Here is a 24,605-nt window from a genome sequence, read left to right on the forward strand (position 1 = left end):
TAAGATTAACACAGGAAATAGCTGCAGCCCCTTGTGAGACCACTGCATCACCTGTTAGTAAATCAGGGAACCACACAGCAAGTGGCACCTTCACTCCATGCAAAATTACAGAGCTGTACATGGTTAGCTATTTAATCTGATTAATACAACCTCCTTAACTGCCTTATAATATATATTATTACACTGTGCAAAAGTTTGGCTGTTTAATTTTCCAGAGAACTGTTTGCCATGTTTATTAAGGAGGTATTTAGACACACTTAAGGCAGCTTTGGAAAGATATTTTTTTCCTAAGTCTTGTAGCATTTTAAAGGCTTTGACCTTTGTCATGTTCTTGGGAGAGCTGCAACTTAGCTACTCTCAGGGGATTTTACAGTCCAATGCAAGGGCAGCTGGAAGAGGCCGGCTGATGCTTCAGTAAAATAGTTTCTATTAGTGAAAACCACATACAAAAATGATACAGAATGCTAACACATATAAATCCCACACCTTTATTTCTAGATTCCTGCTCAGAAATATATCCAGTCTATGTCCATTTCCAGTGTCTCATTAATCCTTTCCTCTGAATTTACTGATGTCTAATAAAGGATGACACCTCTTATATTATCAGTTTCTCTAGGTGAACAAGCCCAAAATATCATTTAACAGATGAAATAAAAACACAGTCACCATCTGTCATAACTAACAAATTATCTTCTCAATATGCAATAAAGGGATACCTAGAGAATTTCAGAAACATAAAATTATTACCAAGAATTATATAGCAGTGATGTTAAGTAATTATTATAGTTTTGAACCCAGAAAAGAAAATTATGCAGCTACAAAATAGAAATTTAGGACTTTGCCTACTGATTTGTCTGTTGTCATAAAGTTTTCTACAGAAAAAAATTAAAAACAAGAATTTTGTGCTGTGGGGGCCCAAATAACAGGCAAAGGTTACTGATTGTCCAGTTCAGAGAATTTTTGTATAACCTATTAAACAGTCTTTAATACTAACAATGCGAGAGGAAAATCACATGGACATGGCAAAGCCAAAGAATCCTCAATGAGATTTTTTACCCGCAAATAAGCAGTTACCAAGTGCTTCAATGGGCACATTCCCAGCATACATGTGCTACCACCTCTTCCCACAGGCAGTCATTGTTTTAAAACTATGGTTGGCATGGCACTTAAAACTGTATGAGATTGGGCTTCTTTTCCAGTATTCATTTAGATGATAACTTATCCCAAAAAAAGCTGGTTTCTACAGGCCATTTACATGTTAAAACTGTCAGCATTTGCGCCTTACAACACAGCCTCTACACTCAGGCTCTATCAGGAAACAGTATCCTGTTTCTTAAACCACAGAGAAAAAAGTTAAATTACATTCTCAGATTGATGTCACCAGCATTTCTGTAAACACCAGAATTAAATTCTCATAAGTACATCTACAATGATGTACAAAATTTGTAGTTGGAAGCATTTTGATTGAGCAAATATTTCACAGCATCAAATCTGCATCCAAAATTATGTCCTAAAGTGTTACAAATCCCAGAGAATAGAAGTGGAAATGTACAGGAAACTAATAAATTCCTATTACTGTATAATCATTTTACCATTATTTTAAATCCACTGGCGTATATAACCAAAAAAATCTCACTTTTGGAGATACTGTGATAGAAACACACACTTTAAATACCTTGTATTGATTCTAAGGTTACAATCTTGAAGAAAGAAAAAGCACATTACCAAGAGAGCTCATTTCTGTTAAACTATCATAATATACCACAGATAAGGAATATGGACATAAACTTATTTTATTCTGTTCTAGACTCATCCCATCTTATGAAATTTACTTAAAAAATGAATTTGCATCATGCAATACCATAGGATTTATTAGTAGTGAAATGTATTGGATATTGACCGTTTGAAAAGAAAACTGAGTTTTATACTCTAGTATGGTTCTTTATAGCTGCCTTGGCACAGAACTTGGTATGTTATGGATAATTTGAAGGCTAGAGGATTAAAAGTACTAGCTAGCAAATTCAGAATGTGTCTGTCAAAACACTGCAATGGCTTGCTCAGCCCATGAAAAGCAGGCTGGTCCCTCTAAAAATCACAGGGGCTTTGTCCTTGTGATGTGGCAGCAGACCCTCTGCCTTGTGCAGTAAGGGAATGAGATCAAGCTAACTGGCTCAATCCTCCCTCTGACCTCCACCAGTGCAATGACCACGTGGAGCCCATGCAGCACTAACTAAGAAATTGCAGGATCATGGTGTTTTCCTCATGAGGAGGGTTAAAAATGTGCTGTGAGAGAAGAGGCTGCTAACAGACTGACAAAACTAAGCAAAGGCACTTTCTGCAGAAAATCCTTAGAGAATAGTTAGTAAGCTTGAAAAAATTCTGTTACATTTACACTGCCATTTACAAAAAAATCCAAACAAACAAAATACGTAAACAAAATTTATGGAAAAATAACTCATTTTTCAGACAAATTTCAAGTGGAAATACACCCAAAGGACTGTTACATTTTGCAGCATACAATGTGAGGTTGTATGAACATTTAATAAAAGGTATCTGATAAAGGCAGATCTGTCAAGAACAAGTTTAGTCTGGATTTCACTACTGTTATTCACATAAAGCAAAACCATTCAAAACATGCATAAACTATGTATTTGTACCGGTGTATGAGTTTAGAAATGAGCAATATCTACAATATTTGTAATTTTTAATTCAAGCAGATTTGGAGTACTGACCTGCCTCCAGCTGCAAAGCAACACCAGCAACTGAGTAGAAACAATAGATGAGTGGACTAAACAGCAGGGCTGAAATACCTGAGCTCCCATAGAGCTCTTTATTTTCAGCAATCATCATTTCTCTTTTCAATGTTGGGAAATTTTCCAAGTTACTCACAATCACTTTGAAGACAAACTGGCTTTGACTATGGAGAACAGTAACAAAATCCTCAACACTCCTAAAATACAACAGAATAACAAAACTTGAAACTTTGACTCCTGGCATGCTCCCTAGGTGAGACGATATCATCGCTAATATGCAACATGGGGATCATTCCAGACCCAAGAAAGGGAAAAATATCCAAGGAAATTATTTCTGAGATCAAAGTCACTGTAGGTTTCAAGAGCACCTTGTTGGAAAGGCATTTTGGTATGAAAGTGACAGGCAAAACGAATCCACCCTCAAGGAGCCATGGCCATACATATGTAAGTAGAGCAGTGATTTTCCTGAGCTCTGCAGGGTGTTTGTAAGAAATATTGATAAGACAACCTAGAACAAATCAAATCTCATTGTACAGTGCCTTTGCTGAACAATTAGCATAGACTGCAACAGAGACAGCAACAGCTGTACTTATGCATCCTGATCCACTCCTCTAAAGCAGCTATGATCTTTACAATGAAGTATTTTTCCATCTTAACCATGAAAACTGTAATTTAACCACAGGAAAAAAACCCCAGCATGTACTCAGTGAACACTCACTTAAAGCCTGTCTTGGAATGGATAAATCAATCCTACTATAGATAAAGACAGGGACAACACTTGTTGGGAATCTCTCTTATTGGAATTCTAGTAAATGTTATAATTCTTGAAAATGTAACTCAACCAGGCAGTTTGAGCTCACCCTTATGAAAAAAAAACCACTTCACAAGATGCTATATGTTAACAGCACACCACAAGGTTTTGTTTTCCACGTGGGCTGCTAGAGCTCTGCACAAGGCTCTCCCCAGCTGTCGCTCAAAACTGAGCTGCCCCTGCTGAAAAGGTAGGAATAGTTCCCTACCTGGAGTACACCTAACTTAAACAAGCTTTCAAAACAGAAATTACAGCTGTGACCAGCAGCCATAAAAAGGAAGCAAAGTAGTTGCCAACTACAGATGTTGGCACTCTGCTGAAGTGAATGAGAGTCTTCCACACATAAGAGGCATTTTTCTGTGACTTTTACCGATTCCAAAGCACAACTTCACAAATCTGAGAATTTCAGGAAAATGAGCTGTCACCATTATCTGAATGACACACATCATGGTTTTATGTGAAACTGTCCAAAAGATCCAGCATGAATCATGGTGAATTCTACCTGCTTTTCAGACAAGTCACTCTTCTTTGTCAAAGACTGAAAATTGTATTTTACTTGAAACTTGGTTCAAATGCTACTTCTACTGGGTAGCAATGGTCAAAAAAAACCCACCACCACCACCAACAAAACTAGACAAAACTCATCAAATTTTAAGCTTTAATCTTCATGAAACATGGACTAAATGTTTATTTTTTCTTGGGATTCTTCATGCTGCCTTTATGGTAGCTCAATCTTTTTTCCATTAGAACTAAAAAAATTCAAGTAAAACAATGGCTAAGATAAAAAACTTAGAGAAAACCCAGTAATATTCTAAAAGTGTTGTTAGTGTCATACATCAACATTTATTAGTATTACTTTACTACATATTTTTGACATGTAACTTCAGCTTTTCCCTTACTCTTCTGTGATGAATTTCTTGTACACAGAACTCCCTATCTTATCTGTCTTTATAGCTCTCAGCTTACACAGATAAGGCAGTAACAACCATTTCATTTCTAATCCTTGCTATACAGAAATACAAATAGGTAGCCTCAAAATACATTTTTAGGAAGTTAATAACTTGAATACCAGTATCTCTGAACTCTGCAGAAAGTGGAAATCCAGAAGAACATATCTAGAAGAGTGAGACTGCAGACTGACCTATAAAGGCAGTCGCTTTGAGTCCTGCAGACCTGCAAGAACAGAGAACTCACAGGGGTCTTGTACCACTACAGGATATCAAATTAAGTCAAAAGTCTCTTTTCTCATTGCTCTTCTCCATTGAAACCACAGTATCTCTAGCCAATTCCTTCCCCAAATTAGGGAAGAACATCCAGAGGTACTGTAACCACCACCCACGTCTGTACTAATGAGAGGAACATCACACATACTTAATGGGGAATGAATAACATGTAAAAGGCCAGTTACAAAATGAAGATCATCCATTCTGTGGTTACAAAACCACTGACCTGCACTAACTCCTCCATCGCCTTGCACTGTGCTTGCCGAGGACCTGCCATAAATGAAGCAAAGAGGAAGCAGAACTGTATATACATGGGACCACAGGAACTTTCAGGACCAGGGTCACACACAGAGTTCAACAAGCCTCTCTCCTGGGCTGTACCTAAAGAGCTGAAAAGAAGGCATTATGCTGCAGCTAATGAGAATTCCAATCTGAATCTGAGAGCAGCAGAAAGAATTTGCATCTCTTCCTATTCCAGCAATGCCTGTAGTCTTTGCATAACTACTAACTGATTTATGCTCCAAGCATGACAAGGATTAGATTAGCAAAGTTCAGTACAATGAACTGAGCTCACAAGCTGGATCCAGGGCCCAGAACTCCCTGATGTTTTGGTGGCACAAAGTACATTCAAATCTGCAATAGGTCCTTTGGTATAGAAGAGCAACAGCATCACATATACCGCAGCTTCCCGTTTTCCAGTGCCAGACATACCCAAACCCTTGCCTGAGAAACTGACTCTTACCAAGAATCAAACACAAGCACATGTAATTTTCCATGCCACTTTCAGGTCAAGCAAGGCTGGAATGACTTCAAGCATTCTTCTTCAACTAAGAAAACCATCCTCTGGTAGTTTTGCTGCCTGAGACACAAGTCTCTAGAAGCCACAGTAAGAACTCTTTCCCACCCTGTCACAGCTATATGGCTATGCTACATTTCCCTTCCCTTTCTAGATGTGCTGCTACTGTGCTGAGCATTTTGCTTGCAACACCACTGGCCTCCTGAGGGTATTTACTTCTAGGAGATAATTCCCTTATTCCAGGTAAAGTCCTTCCTTCTGCCTGGGAAGAGAGGGAGAAAAACAAAACAGTACTGGCAGGAGAAAAAGGACCTAGAGAAACATTCCTCTTCTCTTCAAGAAGAGTTAGCAGTATCTCATGACTGGCAGTGTTATTATAAAAAAGGGTTTGGCTAATTCCATATATGCAGAAGGCTGCCATAATCCTCCTGCCTTTTTTCCTTCTTGAGTTTGAATTGTTGCACTTTGAAGAGTTTTTAGATCTCTCCTCAAGGTTGATTTTATCAATTATCTCTGTCTATCCAAATCTGTATATAATTACTGTAGTTAGCTCTGAGGGGAGAATGAGACCATTTTGAGGTCACTATTGTGCAGAGCAAGTGTGATGGTCTTGTATATTACTCTAAACCTTGCAAATATTATTTTTAAATATTTAAACCATTAATTAGTCCATATTGTATCCTCAGGGGCAGTGCAAGAGATCTTAAGCCTTTAGAAGTGTCCTGCATCTTTTCATGTGTCCTTACTGTTTAGTTTAGACTAACATACCTTTATTATTGTGTATGTACAAAAAGAAACCACAAGGTGTAATAGCCTTTTGAAAATATTGCTTTTTTGTTCAAAGTCTCAACTGAATTCAGAATTTTGATGGATTGAAGTAAATGGTGGTGCTAGAATAATACTAAAGGCTTAGAATTCAGATTGCAATTCTTCCAAATGTATATTTTAAGATACACAGTTTCTTTAAAATGTGAAGAAGCAAAATTCCTCATAAAAGCTGTGTACACGGAGGGGTTTTCACAACAATGAACAGCCTAATCAGGGTGAAGAATTCTCAACTGAAAGCTCACAAAGAAATCCCTCTATCCTTTCTCCATTTTTTCAATTCTACTTTTCTCGATAGGGGTGTCTCACCAGAGAACCTGAAGAGTGAAAGATTTAAGTATAGGACAGAAATCCATCAAACCCAGGCTTGTGGTCCAAACCCAAGCAGCTGTCAAACCCAGAGACAGGAATGTATGCTCACTTCTGCCTAATAAAATTTGAATCAAACACTTTGCATCTGATTCTCCATGTGAGCTTTTATGCAAACTTCTAAAGTGCAAGGAATCCTGGGGTGGAAGAGCTATTCTGAGAGCTTTCACATAGTTCACGTAATTAGGGAAACCACTTCCTTTGATTGTAAGTGTTCAAAACAGCTGAATTTCTCCTTTCAAAGGACTCTGTGATTTGGGTCATCTCTTTTACTTGCTCTTTTATGTTTCTCAAGATGAGAGGTGAGACTGTAAAGCACATTATTTAGAAAAAAAAGATTCCACTTTTTGTTTTAGGGATTGAACTCTGACTATTCAAACGCTTGTCATTTGGAAATCTATCTTTCTTTCCCTCCCCCTGTTTCCTTCTTTTTCTGATAAGCTCTTCAGTGGCTCAAGCGAGCATAGCCCAAAACGCCAATTTAAACCTAAGGGAAAGCTGAAATACGGTACATAAAGGAAAAGGGACTCTCATTTCCCTTTGTGTGGCTGTGCTTGAATATGTAATTATAGAGGAGCTCTAGGATCTCAGTCCCCATGTCACATTTACTTTTTAAATGGTTCTAAACATTGACCAAGCAAAAAGGCAGAAATACAGATTTTTAAAAGGCAAACAAAGCAGCTGCCCTGGTCTTTGAAGTGGGCTTGCAGGTTCTTCATTTCTCAAAAAGGGAGCTCGGGTCACAGTTTCAAGGCAATGACCATGTCACCAGAGCTAACAGCTGATGCCAATGTTGCTACAGAATCAAGTGTCACTCGGCCTGAATTTCTTGAGTCAGGCACCCTGTTAGTGCTGTTACTTCACATTCATCTCACTAACAGCTGTAACAGGCAGTGAATATCCTCCTTCTCACAGTATAGCACAGAATCACACGAGTGAAAAGGCAGGAGATTTCTTAATGCATGTTTCAAATTTATCAAGTAAAAACAGAATGCTTGTTGATCCTAGGAGGACTGAACTTTATTCCCAGTCAGTGAAAAATTGCAGGACTCCTTCCAGAATTATAGCATTTACAGGGAATCGGTCTGCAATGGGAACAGAGTAAACCACTCGGAGCACAGTGCCAGAAACCACAGTACTGCCAACTTCTGCACAGGACAGATGAGACACTGGCTTGGAGAGATGACTTTACAATAAAGACTTTGGTACAAATACAAAAACAACTGAGGACCCAGAAGTTAAGAGCAGAACTCCAAAATGCTTGGTCCTTTTGAGTGGGATCTGGATCCTGCATTTGCCTTTAGGGCTCTCACAAACTCTTACAGGGGTAACAGCAAGGCAACATCCAAAAGAAAGAGGAATTCAACATCTCCAAATTGTAGCCATCTGTTGCTCCATACTTATACCACACACAGCACCCTCAGCACAGAGACATATCACAGGGAAGTCAAAAAGCCTTTTCCTTTGTTTAGGAGATTAAAAGTACACAGTTCACAAAGACGGAAACCCACCAATCACTACTTATAACCCTTCATGTTTCAAAGGTTTGCCTCAAATGCATCTAACATTACTAAAATTAGAGCTGTTACAAGATTAGACAAGAAGTGATTTCTGCACCTTCTCCCCCCTCTAATTTCACATGGGTATGCATGACACTTTCTCAGCTGTACAGTCCTTCCAAGAGGAAAAGATAACCTCTCAGTAAATGTCAATCATCTGCTCAAAGGTGCAACTACTAGTTGATTTTAGCAAGTTTCCAGAAATATCTGCTCATCTCTCCTATGCTACCTCTGCCAGATAACAATTTGCAGAGTGCCCCAGCTTTCACTAAAAGGCTGCCACGTGCCCAGCCTGCACGCCTGTCTTTTGGTTATCCCACCTTCCAAGAGCAACTTGGTACAAGCAACTGCATCTCATCTTCTGCTGTCTACCAAGAGCTTCCTCACTTCTCCTACAACAGCTCAAGGGATTTTACCACCCATGCTTATTTTTGATGTGGCTACTGGAAAATCAGGTGCCCAATACATAAAACCCACAGCTATTTGGTCAGTCATGTATATCATAACACAATTTTTTTTCTCCCTTGCCTCCACCATTTAGCCACTAGGAACCTCAATTTTCAGGAGTTTTGGAGTAAAAAAAATAAGCAACCAGAGGCAGAAGATAAGTGGGTAAGTGTGTGGCACTGTTCCCCTTCAATGACACCCGAGGGCCAGGCCCTGTTTTGCCAAAGAGGTACACCCATAGGGGGCCCCTCCTGTGTGCAAGACACCCAGTTTCCCTGTGGAGCTGGCTTTCTTAAATAGAAATTACACAGAATGCAGGTTGTCCAAACATTAGTCTAATAAACAAGCATGTATTTGCAACTAGGATTCTTCCCCAGTGGCTGAATTGCAACAGATGAAACATTTAAAAATATAAACAGGGCACTTTGGAGGCAGTTGGGTCAGAAGCACAGCTCTGTGTTTGCCCTTGCTGGCCTCATCTCCCTGGTGTGTGAGTACAATTAACTGAGTATAAGAGAAAGAGTTAATGCTGAAGCTGTTCTCTGGGCTCCTCTGCAGCCTCCAGCTAACATAAACACATCTGAATATTTCCCTGTGACTGTTTATACTGTCCTCTTAAAAAGGAAACTTTCTCTATCAGCACCTTAGTGAGTGGAAATAGGTAAATATGAAATAACTTTTAAAGTCTTAGTTGTTTAATTACAATTAAAAAGACTGATTTTGATGCTTGCATCCAAGTTAAGATATATTTTCCCTTTTCTTCAACTCTGTTTTCAGAGAAATCTTGTTCTCCAGACCCTTACACAACTCACAGGCAGCCAGTTTAAAATTAAGGACTAAGAAACAACAAAAAAAAAAGGGAAGTAAAGTAGGGCCTATGTAGTTCTATAGAGCATTTTATTGCCCTCTTAAAAGCACAAAACACATTGCTCCAAATTCCATTGCCACCATGAGTGTGCCGGGTAGTTTGGGGACCCGGCCAGAGACTGCAGCCCCCAAGCTCAGCTTTGAATACTCCTGTGGAAAACAGCCTCCAGGAGATGAATGGTCCCAGACTCAGATCACATCAACTCCAGCACAGGTCTCTGACTTCATCTGAACCATCACACAGGCGTGCAACAACTCAGAAATCCTGTCAGATTGAAACAGTACTTCCTCTCACCTCAAGAGCTACTCTGGGATCATCAGAAACAATTTGTCACTCTGTATGCTGCAAGTCAGTGCAAGCTATTTAATCAGCATCCCCAGGAATTGCAACACCAACAGATTTCCATGTGGGTCATGTAAATTGTCAGCTGTCCCCTCAAAGCACATAAAACTCAAACATGCAATTGCTTATCATCTCTCAAATTACCACTCACCTGTCATTGTGATTTTCTACTTGTAAATACTGTTTTAAGAAAACCATATAGTTAAATAAATGTCTACATAAGTCTAACTTGAACCAATCCTCAATTGCTTGAGCCTGCAACAGCCAAAAACAGCACTTTGAGAAAAAAGGATTTCTTCTGTATCCATGAGATTTCCACAGCAAAGCTTCAGGACAGCTTAAATACCCAAAAATACCATTTTGCAGTTAATCACTTCAACAGAAGCTCAGGGTCAGAAAATGTCGTGGGAGGGGAAACAGAAGAGCTGCCATTTGATGTCAAGGGTTGCTGGCATAAAAAAATAAGCAACACAACCTCTCTTCCAAATTATAAGTTACAACTGAGTGCATGCAAAAAGAAGACTGAAACAGAAGAAACATATCTAGAGAAAAATTAAAAATAAAATTTTAAAAAAAGGCAAAAAACCCACACAAAAATCCCAAAATAAAGAAACAAGCAAGCAAACAAAATAAATCACCCTAGGAAAAATGCCCTTAATTGCAACTAAATATCTACTGGAAATGTTAACAGCCCACTGTCAAACAAAAACCTGCAACTGACAGAATAATTTTTATGACAATATGCAATGGAATTAAATTAATTACAAAAGTAAAGAATGTTTAATAATATTCTAATGTTGTGGACATATCCTGCACATCGTGGACAGAAAAGAGGATAAGAAAGAGTGTTTTCTAAACAATCAGATATTTTCTCCTTATTCTAAACAACATTTATTCATAATTTATAGGAAACCAGCATAAAATCTTGTTCACTTGCAGATACTGCACCTTCTGAAAAAAACAATCCCAAAACAAACAAACCACTGAAATTGAAGACCAACTGGAGATAACTGAGATAAAAGGGTCCAAGAGATATCCTAGAGATATTCCTAACCCAGGTCAGGCACACAGTAATTTCCTGTGACTCAACCAAGCTAGGGAAGCTGTACCTATATTCCTAACAAGCAGCACATGCAAGGTAATTTCAATTCTCCCTTACAAAGTTTAAGGCAATTCAAAACACAAGCAAAAGGAAGCAACAGACATACCTGGTGCATCTTAGCTTAGCAATTTATCTGTTAATCAAATTTGTTTCTGTAGCAGCTGTTCAACACTGGCCACCAGTCAAGAGGACACGTGCACTTGCCCCTTTACAATTGTAGTACAAAATCCAGTGGTCTGCACCACTGACAGTTATTATGTCTCAACTGATTCAAAATAACTTTTGAAGCCACATACTGCCAGTGTGGGCCCTGACAAACCAGTTTCACTGAAGCTGATGTCCATATCAAATTAACCCCAAAGTTGGCTTGATTTAAAAAACCATATATATACAAGCCAGTGTAAGAATCTCAAATTAAGTTAGTCAAAAAAAGCACTAAACCACACAACTTGTACTACAAATACTCACTATTTATATGAGGCAACTCACAAGTTGTTACTCATTTAATGAAAAACTAGGTATAAAAATGTTTAAATTCATGAGTAAAAAAATCCACTACAATAAAATGTAGCAAAATACTGACAAATTCCTTTCTAGCTCTGATTCCTGTGTTTCCAAGATTGTTTTAGGAGGGAGAGACACAGGAATGAAGTTTCTTAAAACAGACAAAATGAAACTAAAGCCTGCTCTGGGCAAGAATAATTGTATTCTGGCATCTTTCATTATACTGGTGTCTCCCAAATATGGGGTTTGGACAATGTTTTGGTTGCAACACATATGCCATGACACAACACAGTCATATCCAAAGCATCCACTAACAAAATCTCATGCAGTGACTTTCTGGGTTCCTGGAAATATAACATTCATTTAGAAAATAAAGTCCTCCAGAAAATTACCTCTTGAATGAAAGCCAAGAATAGGCAAATAAAGAATCAGTCAGATTCATTGCAGAAGTCTGTCCTATCCAAAATGATTTATTCTGCAAGATACAGAATACAGAACAGCTGGAGCATCTGAAGCAATTTTGACAACTTCCAGTCTATAAAGGGTGCTAAGTATCCTCTTGATACCTTTTGAGAATACCCTAGTCAGCACCAAGGGGAGTGCTCTAAGCCAATTCCTTTACCAAAATATATTTTAAAAACCTAAACAGAAAACCTTGCAAAATAACCACTCTGTAAAACAGAAACTAAGACATTTTAAGACATTCCTCTGGTATAGTAAATACAGTTTTATCTCCTTTTAGCAGCTAACACTACATAGCAGTAAACCTGAAAAGAGGTTGTAGCCAGGTGAAGGTCAGTCTCTTCTCCCAGCAATTAGCAACAGGACAAGAGGACAGAGACTTAAACTGCACCAGGGACAGAGACTTAAACTGCACCAGGGAAGATTTAAGCTGGACATCAGGAAGAAGTTTTTCACAGAAAGGGTGACTGAGCACAGGAAGGGTGACTGAGCTCACCACCCATGGAGGTGATGGAATCACCACCCCTGGAGGTATTTCAGGAAACACCAGATGTGGAGTCAATGCCACGGTCTAGGTGACAAGGTAGTGTTAGGTCACAGACTGGATTTGATGATTTAAAAGGTCTCATCTAATCTAGTTGATTCTGTGATTCTGTTTTTCTTTCACTGAATATGGGGCTGGATGGATTCCTATGAGATCAGTTATTGTGAACTTTGCAATTTTTCAGTATAGGTGCAGATATCCCTGGAAAGTTCATATATTAGATTCCTACACCCTGCAATAATTTCATACAGCACACACTCTAAGTCCTCTCTCAGTGTTCATTACTCTCAATACTTGCTGACTCAGACCTGAGAGAGGTAAGGGAGTAGAAGCTCCTAGAAAGAGCTAATAAAATATTAATAGAGCAACAAAATTTCCCTTCCTTACAGCCAAGACCCAGTGTGGAGAGTCATTCTAGGCTGGCACCAGAGCACCCATACCAGCTACAAACTACAAAGAAAAAGAACATCTACTATTTTTAGTCCTGTCAGGGCTAAAGTATCAATTTCAGTTTGTTTTGTTTTGCTTTTACTCTGTTGTTTTTCTCCTGTTACTGTTGCAAATCATTGCCAGTCCTTACTCTCATGACCCATATAAAAATTATCACATGCTCTCTTTTAGCACTACAAACATGAATGAGGTAAGTCCAGTGACATGCATGTGATTATACTTAACTCATCCCCTTCAGAAGGTACAAGCCCAATCTATGCCTTCTGGACAGCCCATTCCAGAAGTGGATCATAAAAATCAAAAAAGTGAACAAGCTGCATTATATGCCATATGAAAATTTTTATAAAGCATTAAAATATCCCCTAAAGCTTACAACACACGTATTACATACAAGAAACCCTGACAATATAAAATTAACTTCCATGGCAGTCAGACTCCAGGCAATACAGCAACAAAAACAGAGAAAGCATGTCTTTATTTTTGAGTCTCATAAAACTCAAATGCAGTACAGACACGACTGAACAAGGCATGCATAGTTAATGCTGCTCGATTTAACTTCTTCTATTCACAAGTTAGTTCTGTTAGTTCACCAGAAATATTTAAGTATTGCCCAGTAAGATTACAACTACGTTTTACTAGATTTTTTTCCACCACTCTCCTGCAGTTTGCACAGACCACTGCCAGCATTTTGAAGAAGTCCAGGAACACATGTTCTGCATGAAATCAAGAAATCTTGTACCCAAGTACTCTGGTTGTAAAAGCTGAAGCAATACTGCTGCCCATCAATAGCAAGGAGACAGCTTATGGACCATGGAGTACTTTCAAAGACCTGTGGTATTAAAATTAAATTCAAATTTCAGGTGAAATTCCAGCAGTAATAAACCTCCTGGTGAAGAACCACACCAAGAAGAACCAGCTGCCAACAAATTGCCCTCAAAAGCAATGACAAATAACAGGTAAACTTCAAAGATGGGCAATCAAAGGAGGTGAGTGCTCTTCAGTGAAAAGCAGTCGTGGCAAGGCATAAAACAACATTTGTAACACTTCAATCCAGCAGTTATCTGCTCAAGATAATGGAGTCAAAAGAACTGCTAGCAATTTGCAGAATAAGGCCCCTGGCCTCAGTCTCTCCCATTCATTTCAGTGGGAGCCAAATTATGGGTTTACCTAATAATTCATATAAATCCCTCACAAAAATAACAAACTAAATAACTTCTGGAGTGGTAGATGTGCAATTTTCTTCAATGAGTGGACACAATTATCACTCAGGACAAAAGGACTGATCCTGCTACAGGAGGCATTTCTACTCTGCCACATGCATCATAAACATCACGCTGACAGCTTAATTTTCTATAAAACAATTCACTAGGAACTCCTGTTTCCTACTTTAAACCTATAACCACTGTAGTGGTTGTACTAGATAGTAAAATGACAACTTAATTTTCGTTTTGCTGCTATTTAATCACTCATGCTACATTCCTATGTTGTACTTAATCAGCACAATTCTTGCCCAGTATCACATCCGATATTCTAACCAAGACTTTGTAGCATATATATATTTTTCCTACCAGACTTGTTCAGGTGTATTTTTTCACATATACACATATCTCTTCCCATAAAGTTGTGTTTTACTGCCTGCATAAAAAAGTGAATGCCTTGCAGAAGTATTTCTCAGATTTCAAAGAGTTTCAAAGCAATCTGTTGAAGCAACACTCTTCCAAGTATTTTTTAGTTTTTCTAAGCACACATTCTAATATGCGATGCTGGAACAAACCTTGCTTTGCTTCACATGTTAGAACTTGATAGTCCCTGGGCTAATATAAAACCTCCACGATCTTTACTGGTTGTGATTGGCTTGTTTAATAAAATGACACATAGATACAACATATTTGCAGAATGATACCATAGCTCTATTGACTTGGCTTGCTCCCTTGGACTTGGCTAGCATGAAATGCCTCTGAGCAAGTTTTTCACAACTCTCCCATATTTTCCCTTTAATCAGTTGTTATGGATTATTGGCAGCAGTTAACAGAAATACAAGACATGCAGTCATGGAGATAAAAGGACACTTCCTTCCAAATAAACTAGAAAGAGTAGAATCTCAGATTATGCCAAGCTAGAAGGGACCCACAAAGATCAAATCCGACTCTCAGCCTCACACAGGACTATCCCCAAGAGTGCCTGAGAGCACCGTCCAAATGCACAGAATAATTAGTTTTCTGGACTAAACGCATCCAAACACCTACTAAAAACAGATACACAAGAGTTACAGCAAGTTATTTTTGTATTAATATCAGAAGAGTCATTAAGTCACCATGACTTCAGTGCAGTCCAGCCACAGACATTCATTATTGCCATCACTACAGATGAAGATGCTACATATGTAAACATGTGAGGGCCATTAGGGTCAGAAGACCTTTTGGCCACCAAGTTGGCCTCTGGTACAGCACAGGCCACTATACTTCAGCAAAATGCTCCTGTGTTGAGCTCAACAACTTGACAAAAACAATTGTCTAAAAAGACATCTCGATGAGAAGACAGATGAAAAGGATCCTCCATCTTCACTGCTTTCATTTGTAGTCTGTGCCAAGTGTTACTCATCCTCACGCCTGATAATTTGTGATTTTCTTTCCATTCTAATTTTTCTGGCTTCAGATTCCAAGCACTAGTTCCTGCAATAACTTTATGCACTAGATTAAACTATCCCACCATTTTCTCCATATGAAAATGCAATGTTTGTATATAAGCTCTTACTTTTTAATTCTCTAAGGTTGTTGACAGAAAAGTTCTGCCAAAGCTTGTCAGAGTTATTTAAGGCATCACCACTTGCCTCTCCACTGCCTTTACAGACAACTTTCAAGAGAAAGTGCCCATACCAATGTTCCCATAACCTGTCTGATTTAGTTTAAGTTGCAAATTATAACCAGTCCAAAGAAAAATAAAAAAATTTGTGATGGAAGGCACTTGCTCCCCTTCTGTCAACTCATCCTGATGGATGATACTCACCCCTCTTGATACCCCCACATTCACCAACTTTGCACTTGGTGTTTTGCAGATTCCCTTGGGCAGCTCTTACAGTTCATTGACACTCTTTTAAACAGAACAGAACCACATATGCCTAACAACAGTCCTAACAACAGTTTTCCCAGTGCTACATAACAAGATAAAGCACACCTGGTTGTTACAAATTACTTTACCCTGATTTGCATATGCCAAACAATTAACCAAATTTGCCTAACTGCACCATGATATGAGCTCTTACTGAGCTGCAAGTCTTCATTAATCCCTAAATAAATCCTTACACTATAATAAGCTCTTTCTGGCATATGGGTTTTTTTCCTACTATACAACCTGTGTCTCTTGCTACTCCAAGCTGAACTTTGTGTTGCACTGTCTTAAAAAAATGTATTTCTGCTGAATGGTCCAACTGTGTCAAGTAATACACAGGATTTTTCTTCCTCCATCCTTTCCCATTCCATTAAGTTTTATGCCATCACAAAACATAGTAATATTGTTCTTAAATTTACTTTCAAAAAATGTTTTAAGTTCAGAACAACAGGTCTAGCACACATGCAGGTGTAACTCCTTCAGAAACACACATGTTCAATAAAGGTATTTCACTGACCCTGACTGAGATCTGCCAGCCAGGTTATTTTTAAGGAGCACATTACTGATACTGCATAACTCAAATTTTACTTTTCGTTTCTCTTTTGATATTAACAAATAGTAGAAATAAAGAGAACACCACAAACTGACATTGGACAGAATGTATAAATCTTCCATTGTCCTAGAAAAATCTTGAGATCCTTTTACATTATTTTAGACAGCAATATGCTTAATCAGGACCAAACATGCTAATTACATCACTAAGCATGACACAATCATGGCAGCTCAGCTGCTGCCACAGTGGATGAACTTAGGTGTCTGATTACTTACTAAGTCTATTATGCCTAGCACTGCTCTGCTGTTCTCCAGCTTGTAACTGTCTTCCTACAGTCTGAGGGATTGTATACAAGTTACACATAGTCATGATGGAACAACAGCCCAGTAACTCTGCTGTCCATCTCTACACTGCTCCATCACTGGTGCTGACCAGCAGGCAGACTGGAGCACTGTGAGGACCACATACACCACACCTCTGCTGAAACTGTACAAAGCTGAGGGGTCAAAAGGACTTTCAGGGAAATTTAAAAAGCTTTGAAAAAAAAAAAAAACAAACAACAAACCAACCTTAGCTGGTAAAGGTGCCCTTAGTTAATTCTGCCTTTTCCCCCAGGATTGCCAAGGACTCATCCGCCCTTCCAGGTCACAAGATGCCCCAAGGGAAGGAGACTGGTAGAACAGTGAGGGTTAAAACTACCTCATTGCAAAACCAAGCTACGACTATGTGGCTATGACTAACTAGGAGTTAGTGGAGCCCTAGATCAAAATCTTCATCAGGCAGGGAAGAGACAACTCTAAGCCTGTAGTGAACATAGATATGTGAACCACAGAACAGACGTCAAGAGGACAAAATGGAATCAGGTAATGACAGGGACACTTCCTATCTAGCAACATGCTGGTAGTATCAACAGGAAATTAGTAGCTCCACAGGTGCAGCAAGCTCTCCTCAGGGCCAGGTAGAGGAGAATTGCAAAACAAAAAAAGTGGGCAACAAGAGTGAAGGGTTGGACTGCTCATTATGTTCTTACTGCAGCATCATTGCTTACAGAGTTTTGTAATTAAACAAACAAAAATCTCAATGTAGTTTGCCTGCACTACCTAGAGGATTAAAAACACTAGAAAAGAATTTCTGTTGTTAGCACAGCAGACAAAGTGAATGAAAAGTAAACTTTTACCTCTTTTTCTATTTTGAGCAGCTTCTTTACTGCCACCTCCTTGTCCTGAGAAATCCATCGGGCTCGGTAGACACTCCCAAAACTCCCTCCGCCGCAGTTCTCAAAAAACTGCAAGTCATCAAATTTAATTTGCACAAATGAAGCACTGGTAGACGACATCTCATAATGACAAAATATACCACAGCAAAACCTGTGAAGAGAAAAGTTTTTATTAATGCACCTGCTCCAAGGATTTATGGACTTTCTTACCCATGTTCAGTCACCCCAAAATCAGAATCACAAGCACACTACAGTAACATCCACAGGCCACAGGAAGAAAAGAGACAGAACATGCATTCCAACAGGGAATGCTAAAGTCTGCATAATTTGCACAATCTATTAGGAGGAGCTGGGGTACAGAAACAACTAACAGTATTCCTTGGAGCAAGCCTGACGTTTCCCGAGCACCTAGGAAGCAGCTCTGCAAAAGGCAGGCACATGGCTGCCTTCCCCGCGGACAGACAGGAAGCGTGCTCCCGGCTCCCGGCCGCCTGCCCGCTCCGGCACGCCGGGCACGCCGGCCTGCGGCCGCGATGGCCGAGCACGGGCACGGGCACGGGCACAGGGACAGGGACAAGCACGGGCACGGACACAGGGACAAGCACGGGCACACGCACGGGCACAGGCACGGGGCAGCCCGGCCGGACAGCGAGCAGCGGCACCTCGGCACACACCGTGCGCCCTGGGCCAGGCCGGAGCACTTGGTGCAAGGATGTGGAAAAACCTGGCCATGGTAAATCTCTCTTCCTGAGTGACTCAGATCTGTTTGCACGTTGCAACAAAGCGCAAGTACAGGGTAATTCATCTGGGTTACAATACGTGAAATTCTGCAGCCTGTGCCAAGACTGGTGTTGGCAGTTTCAGGAGATGATCCCAAATCTGCTGACGGAGGAACAGAATGTCCTCCTCGGAGATTTCATGGTGATAAAGCTTATGGCTGTAGCGAATTTCAAGAAACATTATCACCTAAATGCATGAACAATGACTAATTTTAGATTTCTTTTTTTAATGATATAAGATCAGAAAGCTCAGGTCTTTAGTGGGACTGCAGGACACGGCATACTCCAGAATCATCTGCAAGTCTGTGGCGGGTTCAGTTCAGATGCACCAGCCTAGACAAAGTAGGTTTAATTACCAGCAAGTTACTATACTTGCAATTAATGACAGTAAATTTATCAGCATAAAATGAGAGATTAGTTTTAATAAAACAAACAAAAAAAGAACCAGAGATTTTGGGTTGATGGTGAAAACAACACATCCAATTTCACTGGTAAATTACAGTATCAAAATATATTATGTCTTCTGGGAGCTTCCATTCCATAGGGCTTTTTGAGATAAAACGTTATGTGCTGTTAAAACACAAGTGTGTTAACTCCTTGTACTGCTGACTGCCACAATCTCTTTATGCCAGTCCCTTCTGTAACAAATACAAAGGCATTATTTGTCCCCTGTCTCTCCTGATTGTGTAGCTATTCTGATTAAAATTTTAAGATATCATTAGATCAGGAATTTCTGGCACTATTTGATTGCAGCTATTTTCCAAATGAGAGATGATGATATCAACACTTTTCTACACACAACATAACAGAGCCTTCTCTGAAACTGCCTGCTTCATTTTATACCTCTTGACCACCCATAAAGATAAATGGTGACCAGACTATGACAACTTTACTATGTGTACTGAAGGCTTTTTAGCAAGGAGCCAGCTTCAGGCCTTTCACTGACAGCCAGCCTGCAGAGCTCCCGAAGAGGGAACATGAATGCTCTCTCCCCAGAGTTGCAAGTCAGAGCAGGGGTTACCACCAGGATATGAAATAAAGTCTCTTCTTCCAATGCTCTGCAGCCTCTTCCCTAATACAAGTGCCTGAACTGTCCTGCTGACCTTCTGTTCTTGTTTCAACCTTGTTGCTGTTGTAATTTCCTGTCATCCCATAGTCATCTTCTGCACAGCCTGCACACGTTTTCTTTAGAGAAAGCTCAAAGGAAATTGGTCAATCCTACAAACCAAGAGAAGTTTCAGTGTTTTGCTCCTTGCCATTGCTGCTTAATTAGCAGATCTTCAGAAACAGAAGTTCATTTGCATTATTTACTCCAGCAGTTTCTCCGAGTTCATGCTCTGTACATGGTGTCTCAAGCATAAGGGACACTTTACAGACAAATAAACCAGATTGACTTCCCAACTCAAAAACCTCGCAATTTAAGGCCACAGCCCTGCACATATTTATGCACACAGGTAATCACTGTGTGATCACTCGAGTGAACAATTTCCTTACTGACAACAGAATTAGCTAGAAGAGTGATGTTACTCACAGGCAAAAGCATATGCACTGACTAGACCATACATTTAACAGGAAGGTGGGAACAGCTGAAAAAAGATCATTTTATTTGGGATGGCAGAAGGAAAAGGAAACCAAGTGAAAAGAAAAACACACCCCAGGAAAGAAATTTCTGGGCTTCACTAGCTGAATTCAATAGCTTTGAAGAGCTGTCAAATTATTTAACATTATTGTTCATCCAGAACCACCAAATCAACTGTACAAACTAGTAAATTATTTGATTTCTGAAAATTACACTAGCAGAGAATAACATGCACACCAGACATCTGACAAATACAAATAAGTACTTTTCTGATGGGTCCTCCTTACTGCTTTAAACTTTATCTCAATTTCCATGCACTCACAATGCAGTGCCTGACACACAAGCACTTGCAGAAGCTACCATTCATTCTTTAAACACTTCAGTTTCAAATTTACCTACAGCAACAAACCAACTGCAGATCACAGGATCACACAATGAATCAGGTGGCAAGGCCTGAGATAGTGAGTCCAATCTATGACTGAATACTCTCATCTCAACTAGACCATGGCACTGAGTGCTACATCCAGTCTTTCCTTAAACACCTCCAGGGACACAGACTCCACCACCTCCCTGGGCAGCCCATTCCAATGTTTAATCAGCCTTGCTGTGAAGAAATTTCTCCTCATGTCCAGCCTAAACCTCCCCTGATACATCTTAAGACCATGTCTTCCTGTCCTGTCACTGGCTGTCAGGGAGAAGGGGCTCACCCCTGCCTGACCACAATCTCTTTTTCGGTAGTTGTAAAGACACTATAGGGCACCAGCATACAGTAAGTTAATGTTATTTAAAGAATGATTCATTGGTTGGCATCAGGTTGTTCCAGATGCTTTTTTTCCAGAGAAAGTACAGGAGATTTACAAGAGACACTCTTTATTTAGAGATCTGTAATTAAAACCAGGCTGCATTCGTTTTCTTTTTCTAGATGAGACAACAGGCCTGTTGAAACATTACTCCACGGTTTTGGATTCAAGGTAGGTAATCCTCAATTAGAAAGATCAATCTCTATGTTATGTTTGAGAAAACAACTGTTTAGGTTGAAAATTGTATGTGACAAATCCACACACAGTTATTAGCTGGTCATCCTGTTTTAAATATATTTAACAATCTGAGTTTATAAAACTGGTTAAAAGAAAAAAAAAATCAGGTATTTCATTAAACTCTGTAATTTTCCACTTGCATCTGAAACAAGCACAGCATTCCAACAATGCACTTTTTTGCATCTTACACTTCTGCAGACAGGAGAGGAGCTTGCTGGAACACAGCCTCCAGGCCTGGGGCCTTGCAGCAACTCCCTGCACACAGCTCAGGAGGGTTTGGCACCCGCAGCCTCCTTCCCCACTCACGGTTTGGGGTGTGGAAGTGCCATCACTGTGCAGCAGGGAGACACTGCATTGACTGACTTCGCTGCTGCTCTCAATCAAATGAAAACATGACAATTCAGAAACAGTCAATGACAGGTATTTCAGGAAATAATTAAACTGCTGGTTATTTCAATTATTCCTATGGGATCTTCCTGGGGGTAAAAGAATTTTCGTCTTTTTCTGTTTTATTTCTAGCAGTTAGCATGAGCTTGTAATCTTGCAGCAACATCTGCAAGATCTTCTTCTGGCTCTTTGTTTTCCACATAGTCATTTATATTTGAGCATGCTGTTGGAAGCTCTTCATTTCATACCAAGAAGTAAGAGATCTGAGTTGCATTTGGCAGTGTTTAACATTTGAAATTATTATTTAACAATAATATGCAACATGTCAGGACTATTATACAGAGTCACTTCGCAGCAAGCCAAGTCACCACATCATGTCACCCCAAGCTCAGTTCAGTACACCAGCAATGCAGGTGTAGGAAACCATCCACCATCACTAGCTTCTTGTGATTACAGCACTTAAGGGGATTAACCCATGTGAGGGTCCTGGCCCTGCAAAAGTCTCACATTTGCTGCTTCCTCTAGATCCCCCCAAGGTGAGGGAACACAGGCACACAGGACCCTGCTGCAGGCTGCCCTGCATCTTGGCACAGCAACACTGGAAGAACTCAGCACATTCACTTCCACCTCCCAGCTCCCTACAAACTGCAATGTAGGGGAAGTGCTGCCATGCCCAACACTGCTTTATTCCACATACAAAACAGAAGACCCTTCTGTTTGTCATTCAGCTACTGCTCCCAGAGTACAGACAGCTTCCACTTGAGGGACTTAGGAGAGGGGAAATAATTTACAAATTGCACAGTAACTGCAACTCATACTTTGTTTAGTGCGTGGCTGCAAAACGAAAATTGCATCTCTCATCTTGCACGTGCACCTGACGCTGCTCAAGTATTCAATTACTGCAGGAACAGCCTTTGTAATTTATTATGGGAAACAACCATGCAACTCCCTGCCCCTCGCTTTACTGTGTGGTTCCACAAAGTAGGATTCAGTGCTTCTTACAAGAAGGCACACTGCCAACATATTGCCAATAAAGTAGTAGCACACCACACTTGTGCTATCTTAAAATACACAGCTGAATGTGCCAAGTTTCCTTATTTGGCAAAACAGCTCATTTGCTTTCAGGATCTTTGACCATCCATTTTTAGAGCCAAACCATCCTTTGTATCCAACAAGGCCTGCAGTCCTTGAGCATACCAACCTGGATTTTTTCAGCAGTATATTTATACAGTCTAAAAAATATATATTAAAAAAAAAATTAAAGTGTCCAACAAAAAAACCCCACTCTCAAACACCAAAACATGGTTAACCACTGTCTTGTACAAATGGAAAACATAAAAGGAGTTAGTGACATTGAGCTACAAAACATGCTGCAGAAAAAAAGTTTTTATAAATAAAAAAAACCCTTAATCATATCATGAAGTGTTGATCGATAAGATGTAAACAAACTCCAAGCACAAATCCAAATTAAATATATTGTAATCTTCTAATCTCCCAATGACTTAAAATAAAGCCAACAACCCCTTCAACTCCTAAACTTTCTTAATCAGACTGAGTAGCAGTCCTGCAGATGGTGAGACTGGAGGCATGGCTCTACCTACCTTAGTTACAGACTCAACAACATTTGAGCCTGTCCTTTGTCAGAACCTAAGAATTCTGCTTAACTTCCATTAATAACATTTCTAATTTTGTTTTAATTTATGTAACCATTGCAACAAAAAAAAAGGCTCAACTCCACCTAAACAGTTTGAGTACTGAGGAAAAGAATCACTTAAAAGCCAAGCTGTGTCCGCGGCAGAGACTGAAGGCTATAAAGACTTCACACTGAATAAAAAACATTTTCTCTCAGAAAACCCCTAAAGTGGTCACTTCACTTACACTATACCTTGTAAGTGATGCTGCCAGTAGTACACACACAACAGCTCTCAATAAAGACAAGGCAGCTAAGGCTGCACCCAGGCCGAACGTGCCGCTTGGTCCTGGCACAGGCCAGACTGCAGGACCTGGGCCTCACTTTTGTCCATGTTCCTGTCTTCCCCTCACAGTGAGCCAGGTTCTCCAGGGTTACCATTATTAACACAATGCCACCGGTATGCAAAGCACATTACGGATAGATAAAATAAGTCTGTTTCAGAGGACTTACAATTCCAGGACAAAGTCCTGAAAACATCTAACCACATGCCTCCTGCAGAAAGCTATGATGTTTTCGGGCAGTGACCCAGTTAATCCAGTGCTTTCAAATTATTTCTGCTTCTGGAACTTAGAAAAAGTAATGATCCATGGCTTTCCCGATGGCTCTGTCGCTAAAACTCCCAGCAGAGCATGCTGGATACAGGGTAATAGATAGCTCACACACGCGAGCTTAATAAAAGACCATACTACTGGAAACAAGCTAACCTAAGCAAACACAGCAAAACCAAACAACGACAGCTTACTTTAAAAAAAGAAGGAAAACGGAGGGAATAAAATCCCAACCCGACGGATTTTAAGCCCAAAACAACAGCAAAATGCAGCAGGTGCGCCGCATTTGAAAGACATTCTAAGGAGCGCAGGGGTGGCCAAGCGCAGCGCCGGACGCCGGCTGCCCGTGTCCCGCTGCCCGTGCTCAGGGGCGGCCGGCGGCGCCTTTCTCGCGCGGGGCCGTGCTGCCCGGCCACCGCTGCGCTCTGCCCTGTCCTGCCCTCCCGGCGGGGCACGGCTCATCTCCCGACCCCCGTCCCACTGCGCGGCCAAGCGTGGGCGCCGCCGACCACGGGGGCGTTCGGCCGGCGCGGCGAGACCAAGGCGAAGCAAGGTCAGGTCGTGTGCCCGGCCAGCCGCCTCCCTTCACAGGGCTTCTGAAGTTGCTTCAGCATGGGGAACGTCAAACCCGGAGGGGACACCCATGGCCC

General features: G+C 40.3%; 1 protein-coding gene across 2 annotated transcripts in view; it reads right to left on the minus strand.

Annotated features, from left to right (window-relative positions):
• Positions 1-24,605, minus strand: part of MAP3K20 (mitogen-activated protein kinase kinase kinase 20) — a 92,238-nt gene that overhangs the window by 67,421 nt on the left and 212 nt on the right. For both annotated transcript variants that reach the window (XM_058809964.1, XM_058809965.1), the window contains exon 2: positions 17,894-18,083. In XM_058809964.1, coding sequence (XP_058665947.1) covers positions 17,894-18,052 — 159 coding nt within the window. In that variant the 5' untranslated portion in view covers positions 18,053-18,083. The remainder of the gene's footprint in view (positions 1-17,893; positions 18,084-24,605) is intronic.

Source organism: Ammospiza caudacuta, chromosome 8 (assembly GCF_027887145.1).
Source record: "Ammospiza caudacuta isolate bAmmCau1 chromosome 8, bAmmCau1.pri, whole genome shotgun sequence".
NCBI lineage: Eukaryota > Metazoa > Chordata > Aves > Passeriformes > Passerellidae > Ammospiza > Ammospiza caudacuta.